The sequence below is a fragment of the Lethenteron reissneri genome, chromosome 23, assembly GCF_015708825.2.
Source record: "Lethenteron reissneri isolate LAM-NWPU_2019-01 chromosome 23, ASM1570882v1, whole genome shotgun sequence".
Classification (NCBI taxonomy): Eukaryota; Metazoa; Chordata; class Hyperoartia; order Petromyzontiformes; family Petromyzontidae; genus Lethenteron; species Lethenteron reissneri.
In genome coordinates this window covers 14,579,212-14,601,297 of record NC_083801.1, presented here as the reverse complement: position 1 = coordinate 14,601,297, position 22,086 = coordinate 14,579,212, and the positions used below count along the sequence as shown (strand labels likewise).

The following is a 22,086-nucleotide window of genomic DNA, read 5'->3' as shown; positions in this document are numbered from 1 at the left end:
ACACTCATTCACGCACCCACTCACCCAGACTCGCCCACGCTCATTCACTCACCCACACTCATTCACGCACCCACTCACCCACACTCGCCCACGCTCATTCACTCACCCACCCTCATTCACGCACCCACCATCGCCCACCGTCATTCACTCACCCACACTCATTCACGCACCCACTCACCCACACTCGCCCACGCTCATTCACTCACCTACACTCATTCACGCACCCACTCACCCACACTCGCCCACGCTCATTCACTCACCTACACTCATTCACGCACCCACTCACCCACACTCGCCCACGCTCATTCACTCACCCACACTCATTCACGCACCCACTCACCCACACTCGCCCACGCTCATTCACTCACCCACACTCATTCACGCACCCACCATCGCCCACCGTCATTCACTCACCCACACTCATTCACGCACCCACTCACCCACACTCGCCCACGCTCATTCACTCACCTACACTCATTCACGCACCCACTCACCCACACTCGCCCACGCTCATTCACTCACCTACACTCATTCACGCACCCACTCACCCAGACTCGCCCACGCTCATTCACTCACCCACACTCATTCACGCACCCACTCACCCACACTCGCCCACGCTCATTCACTCACCCACACTCATTCACGCACCCACCATCGCCCACCGTCATTCACTCACCCACACTCATTCACGCACCCACTCACCCACACTCGCCCACGCTCATTCACTCACCTACACTCATTCACGCACCCACTCACCCACACTCGCCCACGCTCATTCACTCACCTACACTCATTCACGCACCCACTCACCCACACTCGCCCACGCTCATTCACTCACCCACACTCATTCACGCACCCACTCACCCACACTCGCCCACGCTCATTCACTCACCCACACTCATTCACGCACCCACCATCGCCCACCGTCATTCACTCACCCACACTCATTCACGCACCCACTCACCCACACTCGCCCACCGTCATTCACTCACCCACACTCATTCACGCACCCACTCGCCCACGCTCATTCACTCACCCACACTCATTCACGCACCCACTCACCCACACTCGCCCATGCTTAGTCACTCACCCACTCACCCACACTCGCCCACGCTCATTTACTCACCCACATTCACTCATTCGCACTCACTCACACTCGGTGTAGCGCGTCCCGTATTGGGAGCCGTAGTGCAGTAGTTAGTGCAATGCGTTTCGAACCTGGTGACCCGAGTTTGATTTCCGCTGGCGAACGATAACAGTGGCGATTATCTGAACCAGTTCTGGGCCTCACCTAGATCGACTCAGCCTGAAATACGTCCCTGGTGCGGTGTGTAAACATCAGCACTGGGGAGACAAACGCGGCTTGCCGTGATGCTAGCCACCCACCCCTCGTGTTACTGCATAGTAGGGCTGAACGATTTGGGGAAAATATCTAATTGCGATTTTTCTGACAGATATTGCGATTTGATTTGATTTGCGATTACATTTTCTTAAAAATCAAGCTTCAGTTCACTATTCACTGTGTAATAGATTTAAAACATGTGATGGAGCATGACCACATGATACCATCAAAATATGAACTGCTCTATATATTCTAATGCAAGGATGAGAACATAAAAGTCATTAATTGCTTCCAACATGTATTTATTAAAATGTTTTAATTGAAATAGAACAATCAAACATAGAACAATTGTAAAGTTATAATAATAAAAAATAAAACAATTCCAATAAGAAAGTAACATGACTTTTCGAATCGCAAAAAAAAATCGCAGCCGTTGCGATCTGCTAATCGCATTGTTTCAAATTACGATTAATCGATATGAAATCGATTAATCGTTCAGCCCTACTTCGTAGGCGCTACTGGCTAACCAGCACTATCCCCAACCAGTCTGTGCGAGAAGGCTACACGGGGCATTTTTGTCGCGTACCCCGAGGAGAACGGTGTCGTGTCCCTGGAAGCGCAGGCCGGCCCTGTCCCCGCGGCTCTGCTCCGCCTCGTTGAGTGGCCGGACTCGGCACACCACTCGGATGTTGCACTCTGCAGCCTCGCACATCCCGCCCAGAGCCGGGCTCCGGCTGGCCCGGTCCGACCCCCCGCGGCCGCCCCGCGCCTCCACGCTGCCCTTTCCAGCCAGCTCTTACGCACACCTGTGCGCGTGGTGGGTGGGTGACAGTCACGCACAGCAACACACCTGTGTGTCAGTCACACCGGTAACACACGTGTGTGTCAGTCACACCAGTAACACACGTGTGTGTCAGTCACACCAGTAACACACCTGTGTGTCAGTCACACCAGTAACACGCCTGTATGTCAGTCACACCAGTAACACACCTGTGTGTCAGTCACACCAGTAACACACGTGTGTGTCAGTCACACCAGTAACACACGTGTGTGTCAGTCACACCAGTAACACACGTGTGTGTCAGTCACACCAGTAACACACCTGTGTGTCAGTCACACCACTAACACACGTGTGTGTCAGTCACACCAGTAACACACCTGTGTGTCAGTCACACCGGTGAAACGCATACGCGGGGTCAGTCAACACCGGTAGCGCACTTTAGTGTCCGTCACACAACGAGTGGATCAAGAAGTCACGCCGGACAAAACACCAGCGTGTCGGTTACTCCGGTCACACACACACCTGTGTGTCAGTCCACACGAATAACACACACCTGTGTGTCAGTTACTACGGTGAACACACCTGTGTGTCAGTCACACCACTAACACACCTGCGTGTCAGTCACACCTGTTTTCCACATTTGTGTCTGTAGTGTGTGTACTGTATGTGCGTGTTTCTGTTTGAGACTCACCTGTAGACTCCCGTGCCCTGCTGTGTTTGACTTCTGTTTTAATCCCGCGGTCAACAGCGATGACCGTGTCACTTGTCACGGACTTGTCTAGCACAACTTCATGCTGACACACACAGTCACACTCTCGTCCAATAGCTCTTACACACTCTCAGTAGCTCTTACACACACACAGTCTCTCTCTCTCTGTAGAACACACAGCGTCTCCAGAGACCGGCTCACATTGACATTGGCACAAGCGTCTCAACGGGGAAGTGCAAGCGCGCGTCCTCTTTAATAGCCAAATGAACGAATCGAGGATCACCGTTCACGGGCACGAGCCCATTCACGATTCGATGTATCTGCGTGTGCCCTCATCTAAAGTCACCAGGGACATGCAGAAACTACGGCTGCGCGAGTTCAAAGTGGTGTAATCTTCTCGTGTTAACTTACACGTATGGGAAACGATCGATCCTTTATGGAACATTAGACGCTACGACTTGAGGAATCGATTTTAGTCGAGTCAACGTATTGCGAATCGGAGCATCGTTCCCCTTTTGAGTTTTGGTCTGTGACGTCACTCGTCTTGAGACCGGGGGGGGCGGGGCTCGGTGTTGGTGGTCGGATACACGTGGCTATGGTAGGAAGGAGGCACGGTCAGAGAATGGATCATTAAGATGCTTTCGGTAAAGTCACGTAGAAGGGAAATAATACAAAATAAAACATAATAAATTAATATTCTCACGACGTTTCGGCCACAACACAAGCAGCCGTCCTCAGGTGAAGAAACTGAGCTGTCGGAAAGACAGCGCTCCAATGAACACGAAAAATCCTCAATGCAACTTAAATTGTAATGTTTTCGTAGCCATTACAAATATCTACGTGTTTTTTGTTGTTGTTAAGGCCACGTGCGTAGTTTGATGCCAAACTTCTTGTCATTAACCCTCCTCCACCAGCCGGCAAGAGTTGACACCTTTACAAAGGAGTTATTTACACGTGCCAATGTATTGATCGATTTGTGACCCAATTAAGCTCCCCGCCGGTGGCTTATAACACTTTTTGTGACTGACTTTAAATACGTTGGTGATGTCACAACTGTAGCAGCCACTAGATTTCAGGGTTCATTAAAACCCTGACAGTTTGAAAGTCATCGTATATTGATGCCATTTAATTAATTCGTGGAGAGTATTAAGCCATCGGTGAGACCTTAATTGGCCAAAATATGATCAATACATCGGTACGTATAATACACATAAACTATATTCGTGCAACTGTGTTTGTCTATTACTTTGTGAGAATCGCTTAATTTCCCCACTTAGCATTTCAGGAAGCCATTGAGTGTAAATCCAAAGTAGACATCCCTGGGTAAGATTTTCTCGTCATACGAAAAGAGAAGATGGCAATGGGTAATTTTAATACGTCGACTATTACTTTGTATATTTAATGTTAAGGCAGTGGTTCTTAACCTGGGGTGCACGCACCCCCTGGGGGTGCAAGATGCCCTTTCTGGGGGTGCGAGACATGGGCAGATTTTCTTTTAGGAGGTAAATACTGTAATCGAAAACACAAATTAAGCACGCGCACGTAAGTACAACTACTGTGTGTCTCTCTCTGTGTGTATCTGTGTGTTCTCTCTCTCTACTTGTGTGTCTGTCTGTGTCTCCGTGTCTGTGTTTGTCTCTCTCTCAATTTAGCAATCTTTGGAAGAACGTTAATCAACCAGGTAGGATGTTGAGTGTTGTGTTAGCCGACTCTCTGGGTTCTATTGCATTATATTGCTAAGTTTGCTATGCTTGTTTTCTCATTCATTCGTATCTGACGATGGGTGCTTGTGTTGCAATCGAAACGTCGTATTCTATTACTATTTAATGTATTTTCCTTCTACATGACTTTACTGAAAGAACCAACGAGTATAACTACTTTGTTTAATCAAACCTATATATTTCTTAACATACATATATTTACAAATTACGATTGAGAACCAAAGCGGGGCAGGCTGCAGTAGCGGTGAAGACGAACTGGTTTAAAGCAACCGTGTTATTGACGAATGTGTAAACCTTTTTGTGACGTGTGCTTGTGCACCACTGGCTCACACAAGGAATTCTTGCAAATGGGATGATCATGGTGCATTGAATTGCCACCCGTTGTAACACATATAAACGTAGAACAATGTTTTTCATTACAGTCGAGTACATACCTGTCAGCCCCTTATCAGTGCCTACCGTATTCCAGAACAATTCAGAACCTATTGGTCACCCCGTGTCCTGATAAATATCAGCGTTCATCCTACAAAGTTCCATCACAAGGGAGAAAAACAAACAAACATAAAAAAGTGTTGTTGCCCGTATTGAAATGGCTGTACGCCGTATGGTCCTGAAAACTAAATTTCCCTGCAACAAGAATAAACCGTATGGGTTAACAGGCATGCAGTACTCTCTGGTTCTTTCGGTAAAGTCACGTAGGCATTTTATTTTTTACCGAAAGATCCACAGAGTATGGATCATTGCAGTCACGAAAACGTCAGATCTAGGCATGTTCTTGGTTCTTTCGGTAAAGCCACGTAGAAGGGAAATAATAAAATAATAAAAACAAAACATAATAAAATACAATTCTCACGACGTTTCCGACAGACCTGTTCTTCACCTGAGGACGGCTGCTTGCGTTGTGGCCGAAACGTCGTGAGAATTGTATTTTATTATGTTTTATTTTTATCATTTTATTATTTCCCTTCTACGTGACTTTACCGAAAGAACCAAGAAGATGAATCCCTGCAGTCACGAAAGCTTTAAATCGAAATCTCGGCATGCATTTCGTTTTCGAAAGCACAGGGGGCGGGGTTACCCTGCCAGGGGGCGGGGTTACCCTGCCAGGGGGCGGGGTTACCCTGCCAGGGGGCGGGGTTACCCTGCCAGGGGGCGGGGCTACTCTGCCAGGGGGCGGGGTTACCCTGCCAGGGGGCGGGGCTACTCTGCCAGGGGGCGGGGTTACCCTGCCAGGGGCGGGGTTACTCTGCCAGGGGGCGGGGTTACCCTGCCAGGGGGCGGGGCTACCCTGCCAGGGGGCGGGGTTACCCTGCCAGGGGGCGGGGCTACTCTGCCAGGGGGCGGGGTTACCCTGACAGGGGGCGGGGTTACCCTGCCAGGGGGCGGGGCTACTCTGCCAGGGGGCGGGGTTACCCTGCCAGGGGGCGGGGTTACTCTGCCAGGGGGCGGGGTTACCCTGCCAGGGGGCGGGGCTACTCTGCCAGGGGGCGGGGTTACCCTGCCAGGGGGCGGGGTTACTCTGCCAGGGGGCGGGGCTACCCTGCCAGGGGGCGGGGTTACCCTGCCAGGGGGCGGGGCTACTCTGCCAGGGGGCGGGGTTACCCTGCCAGGGGGCGGGGCTACTCTGCCAGGGGGCGGGGTTACCCTGCCAGGGGGCGGGGTTACCCTGCCAGGGGGCGGGGTTACCCTGCCAGGGGGCGAGGTTACCCTGCCAGGGGGCGGGGCTACCCTGCCAGGGGGCGGGGTTACCCTGCCAGGGGGCGGGGTTACCCTGACAGGGGGCGGGGTTACCCTGACAGGGGGCGGGGTTACCCTGCCAGGGGGCGGGGCTTACCCTGCCAGGGGGCGGGGTTACTCTGCCAGGGGGCGGGGTTACCCTGCCAGGGGGCGGGGTTACTCTGCCAGGGGGCGGGGTTACCCTGCCAGGGGGCGGGGTTACCCTGCCAGGGGGCGGGGTTAATCTGCCAGGGGGCGGGGTTACTCTGCCAGGGGGCGGGGCTACACGTGCGGAGGGGGGCGTGAACGTGGCTTGGCGTGAGTTCTCGCGAGATTTCGTGGCATCAGTGTCAACGGGGCGCTGTCTCGGCGGTGATTAGCAGCAGCAACAGCAGCAGCAAGCGGCGGTAGCTTCGCGTTTTAAAAAAACATCAACAATCGCAGCGGATCGCAAGCCATGGCCGACCCCAAGTACGCGAACCTCCCAGGAATCGTAAGTGCGCCTTCACTCAGGCGCGACGCCCCTCGGTTTGACACGGCCGATTTGGGCCTAGCCGACGGTGGAAGTCCTCGGTGTTGTCTAGTGGGGTTGCCCGTGAGAATGCGCCTCTGGGCCCGCTGGCGGTGCCGTGAGGCGGTCTTCCCTCTTTACCTCGGAGTCCGTTGAAGAACAATAACAATGCTAATTGGGATCGCGTCGGGTTTCTAGCCGTGACAGTCATACTGTTGTTTGTTTTGGAGATTCATGTTTTAGGATGCTTGGTAAATCCATCTTTCGTTATCAATAATAGCCTGAATTGTGTATGTCTTTGTATAGAAATACCTCACGGAGTGTCAAGACTCCATTTGTTTAGTTAATTTCTATTGGATATATTGACAAGCCATCATCAGCATCTGGGATGGCTCTGTTCGTGTCCTAATGCCTTTGTCAATTACCAAATCACACGGAACGCGTCCTATTTCGCACCTCCGATTAGCACGGTTGGCTACGTACGGTGCGAAAGAAGTTCAACATACATATTTCGTCATACTTCGGAAGTTAAGGTTTGAGCCTGGTTATTACAGTATTTGAATGAGAGACTGGCTGCGTATACCAGATGTTGTAGCCTGGGTTGTCAGGGGACCGGGAGAGGGCGGTAAAGCAATGGGTTTTTAATCAATCTGTACGGAGCTTTGGGCGTTATCCATCCCCTATGTGCGGTGAGTTTTCTCCCGGTTCTTTGGCTGCTTTTCTCGTACATCGTGGGTACTGCTTTGATAGTAGAACACGAGGAGAGCCCCTACATTGGGAAGTTCAGCGTTTCTGTTTTAATGAATTATAATAATTGCGTGAGTTATATCTCATGGGAAGCCTTTAAACACATTTTCAGTCAATTAAATCCTACATTGGAATGTTTGACCAATTAATCTTAAATTAATTATAATGCGGATATAAGTAGTAAAATGCAAAGGCACTTTTTCAGGACTACTGGCCCCATTGCAGTCAGCCACTAAGGACAGTCCGTTACATTTCTTTATGCATCGAAATGTACTGCATAGGAGGTGTGGTATGTATTACAAATAATGATGATTCAGTTGCAAATAATTGTTAAACTGAAGAGTTTAGGCGTTTACGCCAATAAACTATGTTTGACTTTCTGTACATGATGCCACTGGGTCCCGAATGTACACCTTACAGTAGACATTGTCAATATTAATCCCCAGTGGAGATTTCACGAACTCGTCAGAAAAAGAAAATGATACAAGCATGCGTGTGAAATAATGCACTGGGAATGTGTTCACCAGTATTAACAAGTACTGTACTGTGTTTAAATGTGTGATATGTGCATTCATTCTGCAAGTTACTGCCAAGGAAGATGACCTAAGTTACAATACACGTTATCTTCCTCAAACGTTAAGCAGGGTAATGTGCGCCTGACGATTGTTGAAAATCATTGGCATAGATCCCAGGTCAGGTACACGAGGCTGGTGGACTTAGCTGTGTTTTTGGGGTCCTACAAACATTTGTTTTCGAATGCTGCTGTATTTTTTACATTGTGTCTGTGTTTGTGTCTTCTGTGACTGTCCATATCTCTACCTCTTTGTTTATAGCATTGTGTCTGTGTGTCTGTATCTGAGTGTGCCTATGCACAGTAGGGGGCGCAGGCGGTGCATCTACCGTTCATCTCAGCCAGTCAACCCATGGTACCTGGGGTCTGTTCCGTGACCTCCTGCCAGCGAGTGTTCGACACTTCAAGTGGCCTTAAAGTGCACATAGCCTGGCACAAGCGGCGTGGTGACGCCACCGCCACTTAGTGGCAAATAGCGGATGTTGTTGTGCTTATGCATCTGCTTGTGTCTCCGTGTACATTATTTGTCTGTGTGTTTCCATGTAATTTTGTGTTCACCTATTTATCTTTCAATGTGTTTTTGTGTGTATCTGTTCATGTCACTGTGTTTCTGTGTCTATGTCTGCATGTGTCTCTGTGCACCTTTGTGTGTCTGTATGTTGTGACTTAATGTCTTTTTTTTGTCTTTGCTTCTCCGTATGTCGTTGAGAAGGCCCTCAACGAGCCGGATGTGTTCGAGACGACAGATTTACCCGAGGACGACCAAGCACAGTTTGAGTCCGTGAGTCACTCTCTACAGCACAGTCAAATTCTGTTCTGCACTCCTTCCAAAACCACCACCAATCACCCTGCACCACAACCACTACTGCAAAATCAACATCATCACCAAAGCACCCGACAGCATTGCCAAAGCACTTGAACACAGATATCAAGCACCTCTTTTCCAACAGATGTCTTAAGTCAGACTATCAACTTTAACCCCTGTCTTATCAAATGTCACTCCTATGGAATGTATCCTTTTCCCCAGTGATTTCCCCTCACTACCAATCCCACACTAAGCGAGTGTTGTGGCACTGATCCAACCAGATGCATTTTTTTAATTCAACCAAATCAGTTTTTTTTACATGTTTGTGATTAAACATATATACGTATCACTTAATCCAATACAATTAGTGCACCAACACAGCCAATAAAAATGAATGCTTCTGCTAATAGTTGCATCATTTTACCAGTAATGTCCTCAATTGTTGAGGCTATTATAAGACGTGATGAGTGAGTAACACTTCAAGGTTTGACGTGCCCTGCTTATGACCAATAACCATTTTTCTCGTGCTGTATGTGCCAATGTGTTACTATTTCTCTTCTCCTTTGTAACCTGGATGCTGTAGTTTGCTCAAGTAAGGTCAATTTCCTCCACTTTATCCTACACTCTGAGCTGCATGATACCTCCCTGCATGATGTCCCCTGCCCCCGTGCCAGTTGTAGAAGCAGGCTATGGGAGCAGCATCAGTGAAACACGATCAAAAAGCGAAAGGGCCTCACTTCACAATGGAGGACAAACTGTTCGAAAACTGAGCACACTAGCTAACCAGTAGCTAGTTTTACCCTAAACCCTACCCTCATGATCCATCCAGCCAGACCATAGCTTTAAAAACCAGTGAACCCTAACAAACTAACCAAATGTTTGCAATTATCTTGAAACCTCATTGAGTAGCCATCCTTACCCCTAACCTTAACAAAGAGCCAACCAAACCATAGTATAAGCCTTAACAATAACCAACTAGCCAATAAAACACTTGGCATACCCGTAACCATAACAAACAAACCAAGCACTACTCCTAGCCTTAACAAATTGGTGAACCAAGCACTAACCCTAGCCAACCGGCTTCAGCACCAGCCCTACCGTGATCCACCGCCAACGCTTCTCAAAGTTCCCTTTTCGCTTTTTGTTCGCTTTTCGCTTTTGAGGCTAACACTGCATGATGCGGTCATCTTTGTCGGTAGAAATAGTTTGTTTATTTTATTATAATTAGTTTTTATTTATTTATCCTCATTGAGCATTTGCATGTAGAGCTAATCACCCTTCCCCAATTTAACATAGATTCATCTGATCATGTTAATATTCAATAATAATAGCCTTAATAATGTTTTTAGCAATTGTAATTCTAGAGATATTAAAGGTTTTGCTTTAAGGTTTGTGTACTCTCTTGACTTAAATCTTTCGTGACTGCAGGAATTCATATTCTTGGGTCTTTCGGTAAAGTCACGTAGATCGGTTCAAAGAAAATAACAAAAACTAACAACTACAACGTTTTGATCGCAACACAAGCGGACGTCTTCCTGAAGACGGTCGTCTTCCTGAAGATGACTGATTGTGTTGCGATCGAAACGTCGTAGTTTTTTGTTATGTTTTGTTATTTTCTTTGAACCTATCTACGTGACTTTACCGAAAGACCCAATAATATTTGTGTACTGTGTCTACGACTAAGCCATTCTTATAATCTTTGTACTAAATCTATTTGTTCGTAGCCCCCACCAAAGGACTGCTATTGTTCTCTCTGTGTTCTAACTGACCACCTCTTATTTATTCTTATCCTCCGCTTGGTTTGTTTTAAAACCCTCACTGTCTTCTCTGTGGATTCCAAAAGGAGCTGGTAAGGATGTTCTGGCACTGTCATCTTTGCACTTCTCTGCGTACTGAATGTGCGTCTGGTCATTGAGATGCCAATAATCACAAGCTTCCTTGCAGTCTCAGCTGCTGCCATTATATATATTTTTGCTCGGAAGATGCAAATCAAGGATTAAAAAGCTCTTGCCTCATAAATATATAGTCCAGGCTGTGTACAACGAGGCTGTCCTACGTGAGTTTAATGCTCTTGTGTATGAGAATAGACAACATTTATGGTCAAGAATGCGGCTGCTGTAGTGCTAGAGATGTTATAACACGTGTGATTAATGTGCTATAATGGCACGCCTAACAATATTTAAAAGTATATTCACGAACAAAACTTCAAACTCATGTTAGGCATCACAGGGCGCTGAGCAGAGATGTTAATCTACAAGAGCTATTTGTATTTTGGGTTTTCCTCATTTAAGTTTTGTAAAGAAAGGCATTTATTACTTAATTGATAATTCCCCATGAATTTATTTAAGAAATTAAAGTAAAGCTTGCTTAAGTTTTATGTAACTAAAACCCGTTAGATTAAAATGATGAGAGTAGTTATAAGTTACAGCCCTTCGTCCATTGGTGGATGTAGGCATCGCCACGATATTTCAGGTGGTCATGTGGGTTTTTGGACCACGCTTCACGCTGGTGAAGGTTGGTCAACTTGAGCGGGGGCGGTTCGGAGATGTCTTACCACTAACGTTAGCTGTGGCCAGGAATGAAACTCAGATTGCTGATTTCAAATTTGAATTGCACTAACCACTGTGCTACAGCTTCACTTATATAAATGTATGTGGCATAGGAATGCCTTCCTCTGTCCACACGGCGAGGTGGTTGTTAGTCTGTCTGATCCACGTTGGTAAGCCTGCACCGCCGGTTGACGTTGGTAAATTTGGGGGAGCAGCCTTGTTCTTAGTCATCGTCGGTGCACGTTTTTCTGAGCTGGGCACCATCTCCTTGCTCCCCCACTCCCCTTCCCCTGCAGGAGGAGCTGAACAGCGTGAGCGTGGAGCGCATCGTCGTGAGTCCCAACGCGGCGTTCGACGAGTTCAAGGAAAAGCACGTCTCCTCGAAGGACACGGGTACCTTGCAGCAGCCCACTCGCTCGCTCGCGCACGTACGCACACATAAACGTATGCTCACACACACGCGTGTAAATGTACGTTCATGAACGACACGCAACTTTACGCTCACACGCAGGCACACAAACGCAAGCTCGCATCTGCAGCACTTGCAAGCTCACACACTAACATTCACATATGCTTATCCATGCACTTAAACGTATGCTTGCACGCACACGCAAATGCACACTTACAGGTGCGCGCACACAAGCTTGCGCATGAACACATAGACACAAACTCAAGCACACACCTAATAATGTCCACAAGCTTTCGCATGAATTTACAAGTACATGCACACATGCGTCTGCATATGCACACATGCAGATACATGCATTCAATCACACACTCGCATCACGCATGGTCATGTACACCCACACATACATCCACTCCCTATTTGTGACTCTTTGTAAACACCTGTTTCATGCACTCTATAGCTGTTACTTTTCTTCCATTTGTGCAGATTTTTCCGATAGGATAAGCAAGGGACGCAGAACTGGATATGAGGCCGGGGATTATGAAATGGTGAGTGAGTGGGCATGCGTTGAAAACCACATGGAATGTAGACACTGTACTCCGGACAACACAATATTAACTTGATTTATAAATAATGCAAATGTGGCCGCATTGCAAATCATGGGGACGTCTGCATCCTTGGGAGCTTGAAAACAATTATATTCATAAGAGGGGATCGGGTGGGAATAGGTTACAGGAAATAGATGGAAAGTAGATGAGTATGTGGTAAAGGTTAGAATGATGACCCATCACAGGGACTGTCATAGGCAGAGGAAAAGAAGAACGTCCTGAGCCTGGACTTGAACAGGAGGAGAGAGCCTGGGAGAGGGGTAACATCACATTGAGTGAAGTATGACGAGGATTGTTGCTTAACTGGCTGAGTTCACTGAATCGTACAAACAAGACGGAAAAAGACAAACTTTATAAAGCACACTGCAGGAATGAGACAAAAAATTTGTTCTTGAATTGATTCACAAATTTGTTAGAAGGAGGGTTGTCAAGGGGGCATTTTCTTTGTATGCTGTGTGTGGTGCATGCCATATATATTTGGTGCATGTGCTGTGTTCTGTGTGTGTTGTGTGCTGTCTGCTGTACGAGCTGCACATTACTGCAACTTGAGAGTGCTGTTATGTGCGTGGGGCGTGTATTGTGCATATGCTTTGTACGTTACATGTGCTATTTGTTCTTTGCATGCCCTACGCTGTGCTCATCGTCATACCGGCTATGTGTCATCATGGCACGTCTGTGCTATGTCTCGGCAGCTAGAGGATGGAAGCAAGGCCAAGGAGACGCCACAGCAGTGGTACCAGCGTCTGCAGCACGAGATCCGAGAGCTGGCTGAGGAGGTGCAGTCAGTACAGGTGCGATCCCAGTGTGTACACGCGCTCACACGCGCACGTACACGCATGCATGCTTGTTTATGACCCGTGCGTACAAACTCCACCTATCCTCTCACACCAGACGCTGGCACAAGACACGGATAAGGAGGACAAGCTGAGCCCCGTGGTGCTGTCGGAGCAGGTCTCTGGGCTCCGGCAGCAGCTGGCCTCGCTGCAGCTAGAGCGATCGCTAGGCCCCCATGCCTCCCTTGACCTGGCCGACCCCCACGGAGCGCTCGCCAAGTAAGGATCACTTCTGGACCCCAAGACTACGATAGCCCCCCCCCCCCCCCATTTCCGTATTCTTTAAAGCAGGAGTGGGGAATCTTTTTTTTACCAACAGTGAATATAACATTCAAATACCTTGGATGGGCCGCATATTAACACACCTTGTCGCTATTCCATGAATAATGTGAAAACTAACTTGCGTGTCGACGTAATATTAAAGAGGGCCTTGAAGTGACGGAGGTGACAGAGCGTGCTAAAATTTGAAACGCAGGGATGCAAGGTCAAAATATTATTTCTTGCACCCGATTAGTGCAGCTAAGATGCTTGCAGTTATGTATACATATAATTTCTGGGACAGTTTCTAGGGGTCAATAATATATATGGTATGTGATTTTTTATCTTACATATAAATGAAAAAAATATATGGCTGATTTATGGAATGGCTATAATTACAAAAGTAAACGTCCATGTTTGGAGCGTGATTGTGACTGGTTTGGTTCCACGTCGGGATTGCTGGATGTGTCACTAAATGCGCCGTGCTACTCTCCTCCTTGCTCCCTCTTCTCTCCCCCTCTTGCCGCCTGCCTATGTCAGGCGGCTGCTGACTCAGCTGGACACGCTGAAGAGCGGGCGTCCTGACGGTGCCGAGTCCAAGGGCTCTGGCAAGGCTGGCGGGGACGGCGCCATCATCACATACGAGCTGCTCTACCGGCCTGAGCACGACAAGTTCCAGCACGTGGCCAAGGTGTGTGACCACCGCCCATAACGCTCGCTGACTGATAGGCAGATGCAGGCACGCGCGCACGTACGTGCACACAGAGAAATTATATAAACACGTACTTGCATTAACACAGATGCCCACACATGCAGACACTTGCATGCATGCCCTCAAACACAGAAACAAACCTTTTCACACTGACACATGCACACATAGGACAAAAACACACAGAGATGCATAATCATACACAATTACCTACTTTACGCAGTACAACCTAGCCGTGCCAGGGCCGTGCCGAGAAAACCTCGGTGCGGATCAGGAGAGGTGCCAGGTTGTGTTTCCATTTCAAAACCCGAGCCGTGCAGGCGACGTCCTTCATAATGAATCGGTCGTATGCAGATGCAACAAATGACAAAAATGGCCACAACTTATGGTGGGAATTATTCAGCTCACGAGTGGTCTTGCTTGACCTCGAGCCAGATGAAGATGTCTTGTGAGGCCAGAGTATCATGGTTCTGTTCTGGTTCGGCTCATCCAGTAGCTCGTGTAAAACCACCTTTACGCGAGGGCCTGGCACTGGTGTGGGAAATGGGCAAATGACAGAGAAATACATCAACACCACTACATACACAGAGACGGTGATTTGGTGCTGCCCTGCATGTCGTCTGCCCTAGGCGGCCGACATGGAGAAGAGGCTGAGCGAGCTAGAGGCGGTGGTTGGGAAGGCTCCAGACAAGCCGGTAAACCTCGGTGGCACCTCATGGTTTCTCATTGCACATGCACGGCGCAGATGGCACTTGAGTGGGGCGTGCGAAGGCGTTGTGTGTATGTACGTGTGTATATGTGTGTACGTGTCTATCTTTTTATTAACAGAATCCCATCGCTGTTGGCTTGCAGAGTTCAACTGTCATGGTAAGTTTAAAACAATTTCATGCCACTTTAGGGTGACTGGGTAATTATTAGGTGTGTAACGATGATCATCATTAGACATGCTTTGGCAACGAAGGCCCATGACGCCAAAAACAAGTGTGTCCACAATCTACAGCTTTGTAGAACGCCTGCAAAGTTAGGCCTCTGCCACAACAGATAGTGGTGATGTGGAGTGATATTGACAATGTGGTGCTGATGTAGTTTTGATCTGATGATGATGTTGGTCATGTTTTGGTTATGTGGTAATGATGTATTAGTAATGTGGTGATATGGGATAATGTTAGTGATATGGTGTTGTAGTAGAGCCATATTAGTTATGTAGTTATACAGAGCGATGTTGGTAATGTACTGATGATCATGACGTGATGGTAACGTGTTGACGTAATCTCTGCTGCTGCTGCTGCTGTGTGCGACAGGGGGCCTTGGAGCTCATGCAGCTGAGGTTGGGAGTCTTGGACCCGGCCAACCTGGACCAAATCGAGGCTCGGCTGCAGGTTCGGATCTCCCCCTCTCTCGGCGACACCTGTGCTGCTCCAGGACAATTTAAATTCCTCTTCTACTTGTGAACCCCTTTTGTCAATCGACTGCTGGGTGAGAGCCTCCCACACCATACCGGTCGTGAGAGAATTGGCCATAATTGGCAATGCTGGTCAGTGTGCTTTGGTGAAGGCGGGGAGCATAAACGATTGAGCATAGAACTGCCGTCTGTTGCCCAGCACGTAGCGCTGCAGCCGATCACCTGCTTGTGCCTCGTGGTCATCCATCCAAGCACTATCCCAGGCTTCTTCATGCGAAGTTTCTGAGTTTTCCTTGCTTAGATGCTATGTTCCCAGATAAAAGTAAAAATTTATGGTATTGGCCTCAAGGTCAACTACCTTGGCGCCACATGCATGAGCTGCTGCGGTGTTTCGTGAATGTGAATCTGGCATTCGACAGCAGTTGGTGAGCACAGCGCTGTCATCTCGTAATTGGCGAGGTGTCTCGGCAGAGATGTGCATCCGGCACAACTGGTGCGGTTCGGTGTTTCGCAGACGTAGTGCATGCAACAGCCGATCGTGGTGTGAACTCTCTCTTGGCAGGGCGTGCTGGGAAAGTTGAACGAGGTGACCAAACAGAAGGATTACGCAGAGGAGGCTGAGACCCAGAGCAAGGTGAGGTGCATTAACACGTTTTATTGGAAGCCAGAACCTCACAAAAACAAACAGCTTTTGTCTTGTAGATAAATACCGATTGCTGTGTCCTGTACTCTCTGACTTGGCTTTGGGGATTGGTGAATAAGTTGCAGGAAGTGATGTCGCAGTGACGTCACTGCAGCACACCTGATTTATTTTGCAAGATTGCGACTTGTGTTTTTTTGGTTGTGCCTGTGCCTATTACATGTGTAATGTTTCACCTCTGAGTGCAGTGTTTCTTTACTCACTACCCCTCATCGTACAACTTTAATTGAATTATCACTGTGTAACAAAAAAAAATGTTCCTGGGTAGTAAGTATTATTTCCTAATTGCTTGTGCCTCAAAAGTACAGAAAATGGCTATTATTCCCCACAAACTTTGCTTTTGTGATCAGGACGGTGATATTTTGAAATGTATCGATTTTCAATGAGAAAATGTGTGCATTTGTGCCATTCCTTCACGTAAAGTGCTGGTCACAAAAGCAAAGTTTGTGGGGAATAATAGCCATTTTCTATACTTTTTAGGCATAAGCAATGAAAAAATAACTCTACCCAGGGACAAAAATAGTGAATTACCAATGCACGTATATGTATGTGTGTGAATGTGGGTAGTGGTAGTAGTTTAGTAGATAGCGCATTCTCCTACGTACTCGACGACCTGAGTTCGATTCCCGCTCACGGCCAACATCAGTAATGAATATCTGCACCAGTCCTGTGCCTCGCCGAGGTACACTCAGCCGTAAAGTAGTGTCTGGTGTAGTGTATAAACATTCCTCTTCGTGCGCCGTTCCAGCCTTCATCCTCTGCTACAGGTCATACGGGGGATCTTTGTTGTTGTGTGTTTGTGCAGGTGACTAAGCTATACGAGATGATGGAACGGTGGGACTCTGTGGCAGACGCTCTGCCCCGTGTTGCGGAGCGGCTCCGTGCACTCAAAGAGCTCCATGAGCAAGGTGCTCTTATTGGCTCCACAAAGAGCTCCACTCCCCCCCCCCCCCATGACCACACCCACCCTGCCATTAAGACACCCATCCAGACATTACCAGGCCCCATCTTTTACCCTTGGCTAGGTCCACTCAGCCAGGACATCACCCTCTATTTCCATCACATCAACATCACTGGCATGCATTTATGCATCTTCGTAGTCTATGCCTGTGATACACATAGGTGACTCACAAATGTGTCAGCCTATCAGGTTGCCACAAGATGGCAGTACAGCAAGTGAGTTCAAGGTGTGGTCCCCTTGTATTTGTGGGTTTTCTGAAGGCATCTTTTTCTCTTGTTTTTTGCCCAAAAATACACCCCCTTTAAAAAGGGAGACATTTTTTTAGCATTTACTGCTTAAATTACATGAGTATTTATGATCTTTATTATAAACCTTACAGTATGGACAGGGCAGTCCAGAATCTCAATTTACTCAACTCTGATGTTGTCATAGGAATTTACACGTGTTGTTTCGTTTTTGTCATTCTGTGATGCAGCAATGCAGTTCGGGCAACTGCTGAGTCACCTGGAGTCAACCCAGCACATGATCTCGAGCTCCGTGCAGACCAACTCCTCGCTGCTGACCCAGGTAAGCCCACCTTGGTGACCCCCATTGACCCCAACGATTCCTTGTGCCGTCGCGCATTAATCGGCGTCACGCGTCGTGTTTTCGACGGATGTTCCATGGCATGCTCTTCTTTTCCCACCACAGCTCAACAAGACGATGAAGGACAACGCCGGTTCCATCGAGAAGAACTTCACGGGCCTCGAGTCGAGGATGCGCTCGCTGTGCGAGTGAGACTCGTACGCTCCTCCCTTCTCTTCCGCCCGCCCAGCCTCGCTCGTCCGTGTGCCCGCACCTTTTTGTTCGCCCGCCCTCACTTTGTCTGCTCGCCGATATAACTGTCCTTCCGGCCCCGCTCGAGCAGTGGCGGATTGTGGCACCAGGTTGAGGAGACGACAAACTTCCGTCTTCAGTTTTGAACGTCTCAGGTCACGTGCATATATGGATTTGTTGAGTAACAGGTAGGTATGTGGTGATTCCCACCCCCCCCCCCACCACTACCCCCCCCCAGCAAGTCAATGAACTGTTGGAATTAACGATGTCCATTTCGACATTGGCATTTAGCTCCTGAACGTATTGCCATACGAAAGTGTAGATTGAATTGTTTCGACTTCGCTTTGCGATTTAATTTTAAAATCCCTATCGTAAAAATTTTCGTTTGTATCATTTTCATTGCACCATTGCCTAAAAGTAACATGAATATATAATCTCCTTAAATTGCTAATAATTGTTTATGATGCATGTATCATTACATTGAGGATACATTTGAAACGATGGATACATGCATTATTTGCTAAATAACTGAAATTTGAAGGCAGTGGCTTCATCATCACCATCACCATCAGCACTTTCTCCACCAGATGACCACACTTGGCCCATGCCATTCCCAGGAGAACTGGCCAGATAGGAGCCCAGCACCTGTGCATCGCCATCATCATCATCATCATCGTGCATTACCTTTGTATTCCAATCATCAGTAATTCCATTTTTGCAACAACAATTGAGACTGGGACACACACGAGGTGGAGTTTGTGGCCTCGTCGAATTTTGGCGCGACCCTCTGCTACTGCCTCCCACCCGTTGCAAGTTGGCGTCCCAGAGTCCCAAGCCAGACTTGCACTGCCACGCTCGCGGGCGTCAATTATTGATTCACGTTTGATTGCAAATATTTCCTCTTATTAAAGTGTGCTGTCGTTAGCATGAAACCAATACTGTATATTAAAAAGTACTTTTGACATAATATCCGTCAATTAATGTCGAGGGTGTAATTGCAGTGAAGGAAAGAAACAATGAGGCACCATTTTGCAGAAATGCACCTAGAAAAAATTTGCATCACACAGAGCGATATTTAAACACATTTACATGTGGACAGCCGTGTAGAGAGTCCTAACTCGCATTACCTCATGGAACACGAAGTCGTTTATAGCTATTTTCCAATCGACAACCAAGCTGCAACTGTGCCATGCCGAGCCAGCCTGGCACAGTTTAGGAGGCACCAGATTTTTCCACTGCAGAAGGCAAGCCATGCCACTGATGTCACCAAGAACTTGTCATTCGCTTCACCCCTGGCAGTGTTTGACCCCAAACCAGATTAAGATGTGAGGATGGTATATCGGGTTGCTTCTGGCTTGGCACAGAAGATAGTGACATTTCACCTGTTATGTTCGGGCTTTGTGCTGGCTCATGTCGGATGTTGCTGCTGGAAAAGGGGTATCAGTGGTTGAAACGTAATTTCAGGAGGTGGCTTTCAGACAGACGAGCTTACTCGTGGCTCCATCTTGGCCTATTAGGAAAGGTGTTTTATATTTTAATGTCAAATGTTGCAGCAGCTTTTATCATGTCAGACAGACATCTCAACAACCAGAAATCCATGCTGTTGAATCCCTGCCTCAGTTGAAGTACAGGCTGCAAGACCTTCCGCTTTTACTACGCTCCCCAGTGTGGTGACGTATGATCAATTAACCCCCATGATTAAAAATGGGAAGGTCATCCAGCCATGTGGATTGATAAAGGGCTGTACATTGTTATTGTTGGTCTAAATTATATACAGTGTGCTCACTGTGTACAGTGTCTTGAGATGCAGTCACAATTAGACCCCGATATGAATCCAAATTGTATCTAAACCACTGTGCTGTCCACACGCTTCGGCTTGTCAGCGAAATAAAAAAACACTATGTACTTTACTAACTTGAGTGTATCAGGTTTACATGGACGTGTCCACACTGCAGCTGCCTTCTCATGCCAGGCGGGAAAGACGCAACAAGACCGTCATGTTTTATTGAGCTGGGATGAACGATTGTGTACATTAAGAAAGCGATGACTCCAGTTTTATGCGTTTTATTACTCAAAAATTGAATAACACGAAAAAAGTTGGAGACGAGTCTCACCTATGCTCTCAAGTGTGTTGTGAAAATTATCGTCAAAATTCCCACTTTCTTTTGACATAGTATACTAGGCTTAAACCCAATGCAGGGAATAAACGTACTGAAAAATATGTTGGCTACATTCAGATAAGCTTTTTGTTGAAAAAAGTCAACGTTTATTTTCAAATATAGCACATCAAGAACACGAAGGTGGAATCGACTTTTTTTTTAAAGGAAAGTAAATGTTGGCCGTTTTTGGCAAAAAATTTAAAATTAGTTTTTTGCAGTTTCTGCAAAACTGCAAAAAACCCCCAGGGTCCTTTTCTGATTTCAGTGGAGATGAATTGGCATGCAATCATATAGCATTCGAATAAAAGGAGAAAACCAGTGATGGATCACTTCTGTGAAAAAGATCTTCATAGCTCATCGGATTCCTGAAGTCTAAATAAAGAAGTCGGATTTTAAGTAGAAAAAACAATCGCAATCATTTCTCAAGACTCAATTTCACCATCATGATCATAGTTTGCGTCACAGCTCCATTACCATTAACATGTAAGGTCAACACTGCCAGTCTATTTTGAAAAAAAAGTAAATTTTTGTCAAAGGAAAAAAAGTCTGTTTTTATTCAGTGTGAATGTATAGACACCAAATAACAACACTGGTTTGTCACGAAGAGGAAAGATGGATCTTGGCGTTTCAGTCGACTAAAACATATATAATCTCTCCTAAACGTCGATATCGTGTTCCATGAAATCCGTGCCACCAAGGGGAGAACATACACACCAAATATACATGCGTCAGGTCGGGGTCAAACCCACGACCTCCTGCATACCAGGCGAGGGAGATAACATCTCGCCACCGAGATGAGCTTAGCTGCTGGTCCATTCACGGGATGATGGAATGTTTCAACAACAACAGTGGGCCTTTTGTTGTTGTTCAAAATGGGAACACCAAATGGCTTATCTAACGGACTGCTAAACCGCAAGGAGAGACACCCATCCTGTTTGTGTCGGTCCTCTCGCACAGAAATCGGCCACCGGTTGTCGATTACGAGTGCGCAAGAGCCCCGCCAGCCCTGAAGACAGACGGAGTTCCACTGTTACATTGCACATTGTGTCTCGTGCCCGCGCTGCGGCTGTACCACGTGCTGATCAGCGCAACGGACGCTCTTGCCCAACTGGGGGGGCATCTGGTCATCTCGGCTTGCTCACGAGTTTAAACCACGCGGACTCCAGCTTCCCCTTTTCTGTCACGCGCACGCTCAGGCCGGCAACGACGCTTCAAATCCTATTGATTGTAATTTAAATAATGATAGTTGCGGCAGCGAGATAAACAACAGGGCGTGATTTGTGTGAACGTTGCATATAAGATCGACACGCCCGTCGTCAAATCAGCCGGAATGTGTCCGATCTCGCCCGTTGCGGCAGGCGAAGCGGGGTGGCCGAGCCTGGTGGAGAGCTCTTGGCTTGGCCACAACCCAGCGCGCCCGGGGGTGTCACGGGCGGCTACACGACCATGTGATGGGCAGCCTTGACAAAGAAAGCCGTTGTTGTACTGTATGTCTGTGCTCCCCTTCTTCAGCGACCCGCACTGGCCAGCGTGGTTAAAGTGTGATGGAATGACAAACCACGTGGGCTTGTACGTCTATAAATTAGGCGGCTGCTTGCTGGACGCGCTGTAAAAGTGTGGTCCAGATGTCTTGTCACCTCAATTCATCTAAAACTGAATATTTGTTTGTATATACCAATGGGTGTGACGACAGAAATGAGCATGCAAAGGAAACAATAATCAGGGGTGAATTTTTTGCGGGTCACAAGACATCTGGAACAACAGATGTCTTCGCGATTACCG

At 47.5% G+C, this 22,086-nt stretch overlaps 2 protein-coding genes across 2 annotated transcripts in view; one reads left to right on the top strand and one right to left on the bottom strand.

The window, feature by feature from the left end:
• Positions 1-3,269, bottom strand: part of LOC133346058 (kinesin heavy chain-like) — a 31,911-nt gene extending 28,642 nt beyond the window's left edge. Inside the window, exons 1-2 of the mRNA XM_061557353.1 lie at positions 2,815-3,269; positions 1,929-2,148 (exon numbers count right to left, since the gene is read on the bottom strand). Coding sequence (XP_061413337.1) covers positions 1,929-2,054 — 126 coding nt within the window. The 5' untranslated portion in view covers positions 2,055-2,148; positions 2,815-3,269. The remainder of the gene's footprint in view (positions 1-1,928; positions 2,149-2,814) is intronic.
• Positions 3,270-6,605: 3,336 nt separating this feature from the next.
• On the top strand, positions 6,606-20,055 carry DCTN2 (dynactin subunit 2). Its single transcript, XM_061557354.1, has 14 exons — positions 6,606-6,762; positions 8,811-8,879; positions 11,749-11,845; positions 12,345-12,406; positions 13,159-13,257; positions 13,358-13,518; positions 14,098-14,248; positions 14,896-14,961; positions 15,095-15,133; positions 15,568-15,645; positions 16,231-16,302; positions 17,174-17,276; positions 17,805-17,896; positions 18,020-20,055. Exons 1-14 carry the CDS (start codon positions 6,727-6,729, stop codon positions 18,104-18,106), a joined length of 1,212 nt encoding a protein of 403 aa, XP_061413338.1. The 5' UTR covers positions 6,606-6,726; the 3' UTR covers positions 18,107-20,055.
• Positions 20,056-22,086: the final 2,031 nt, after the last annotated feature.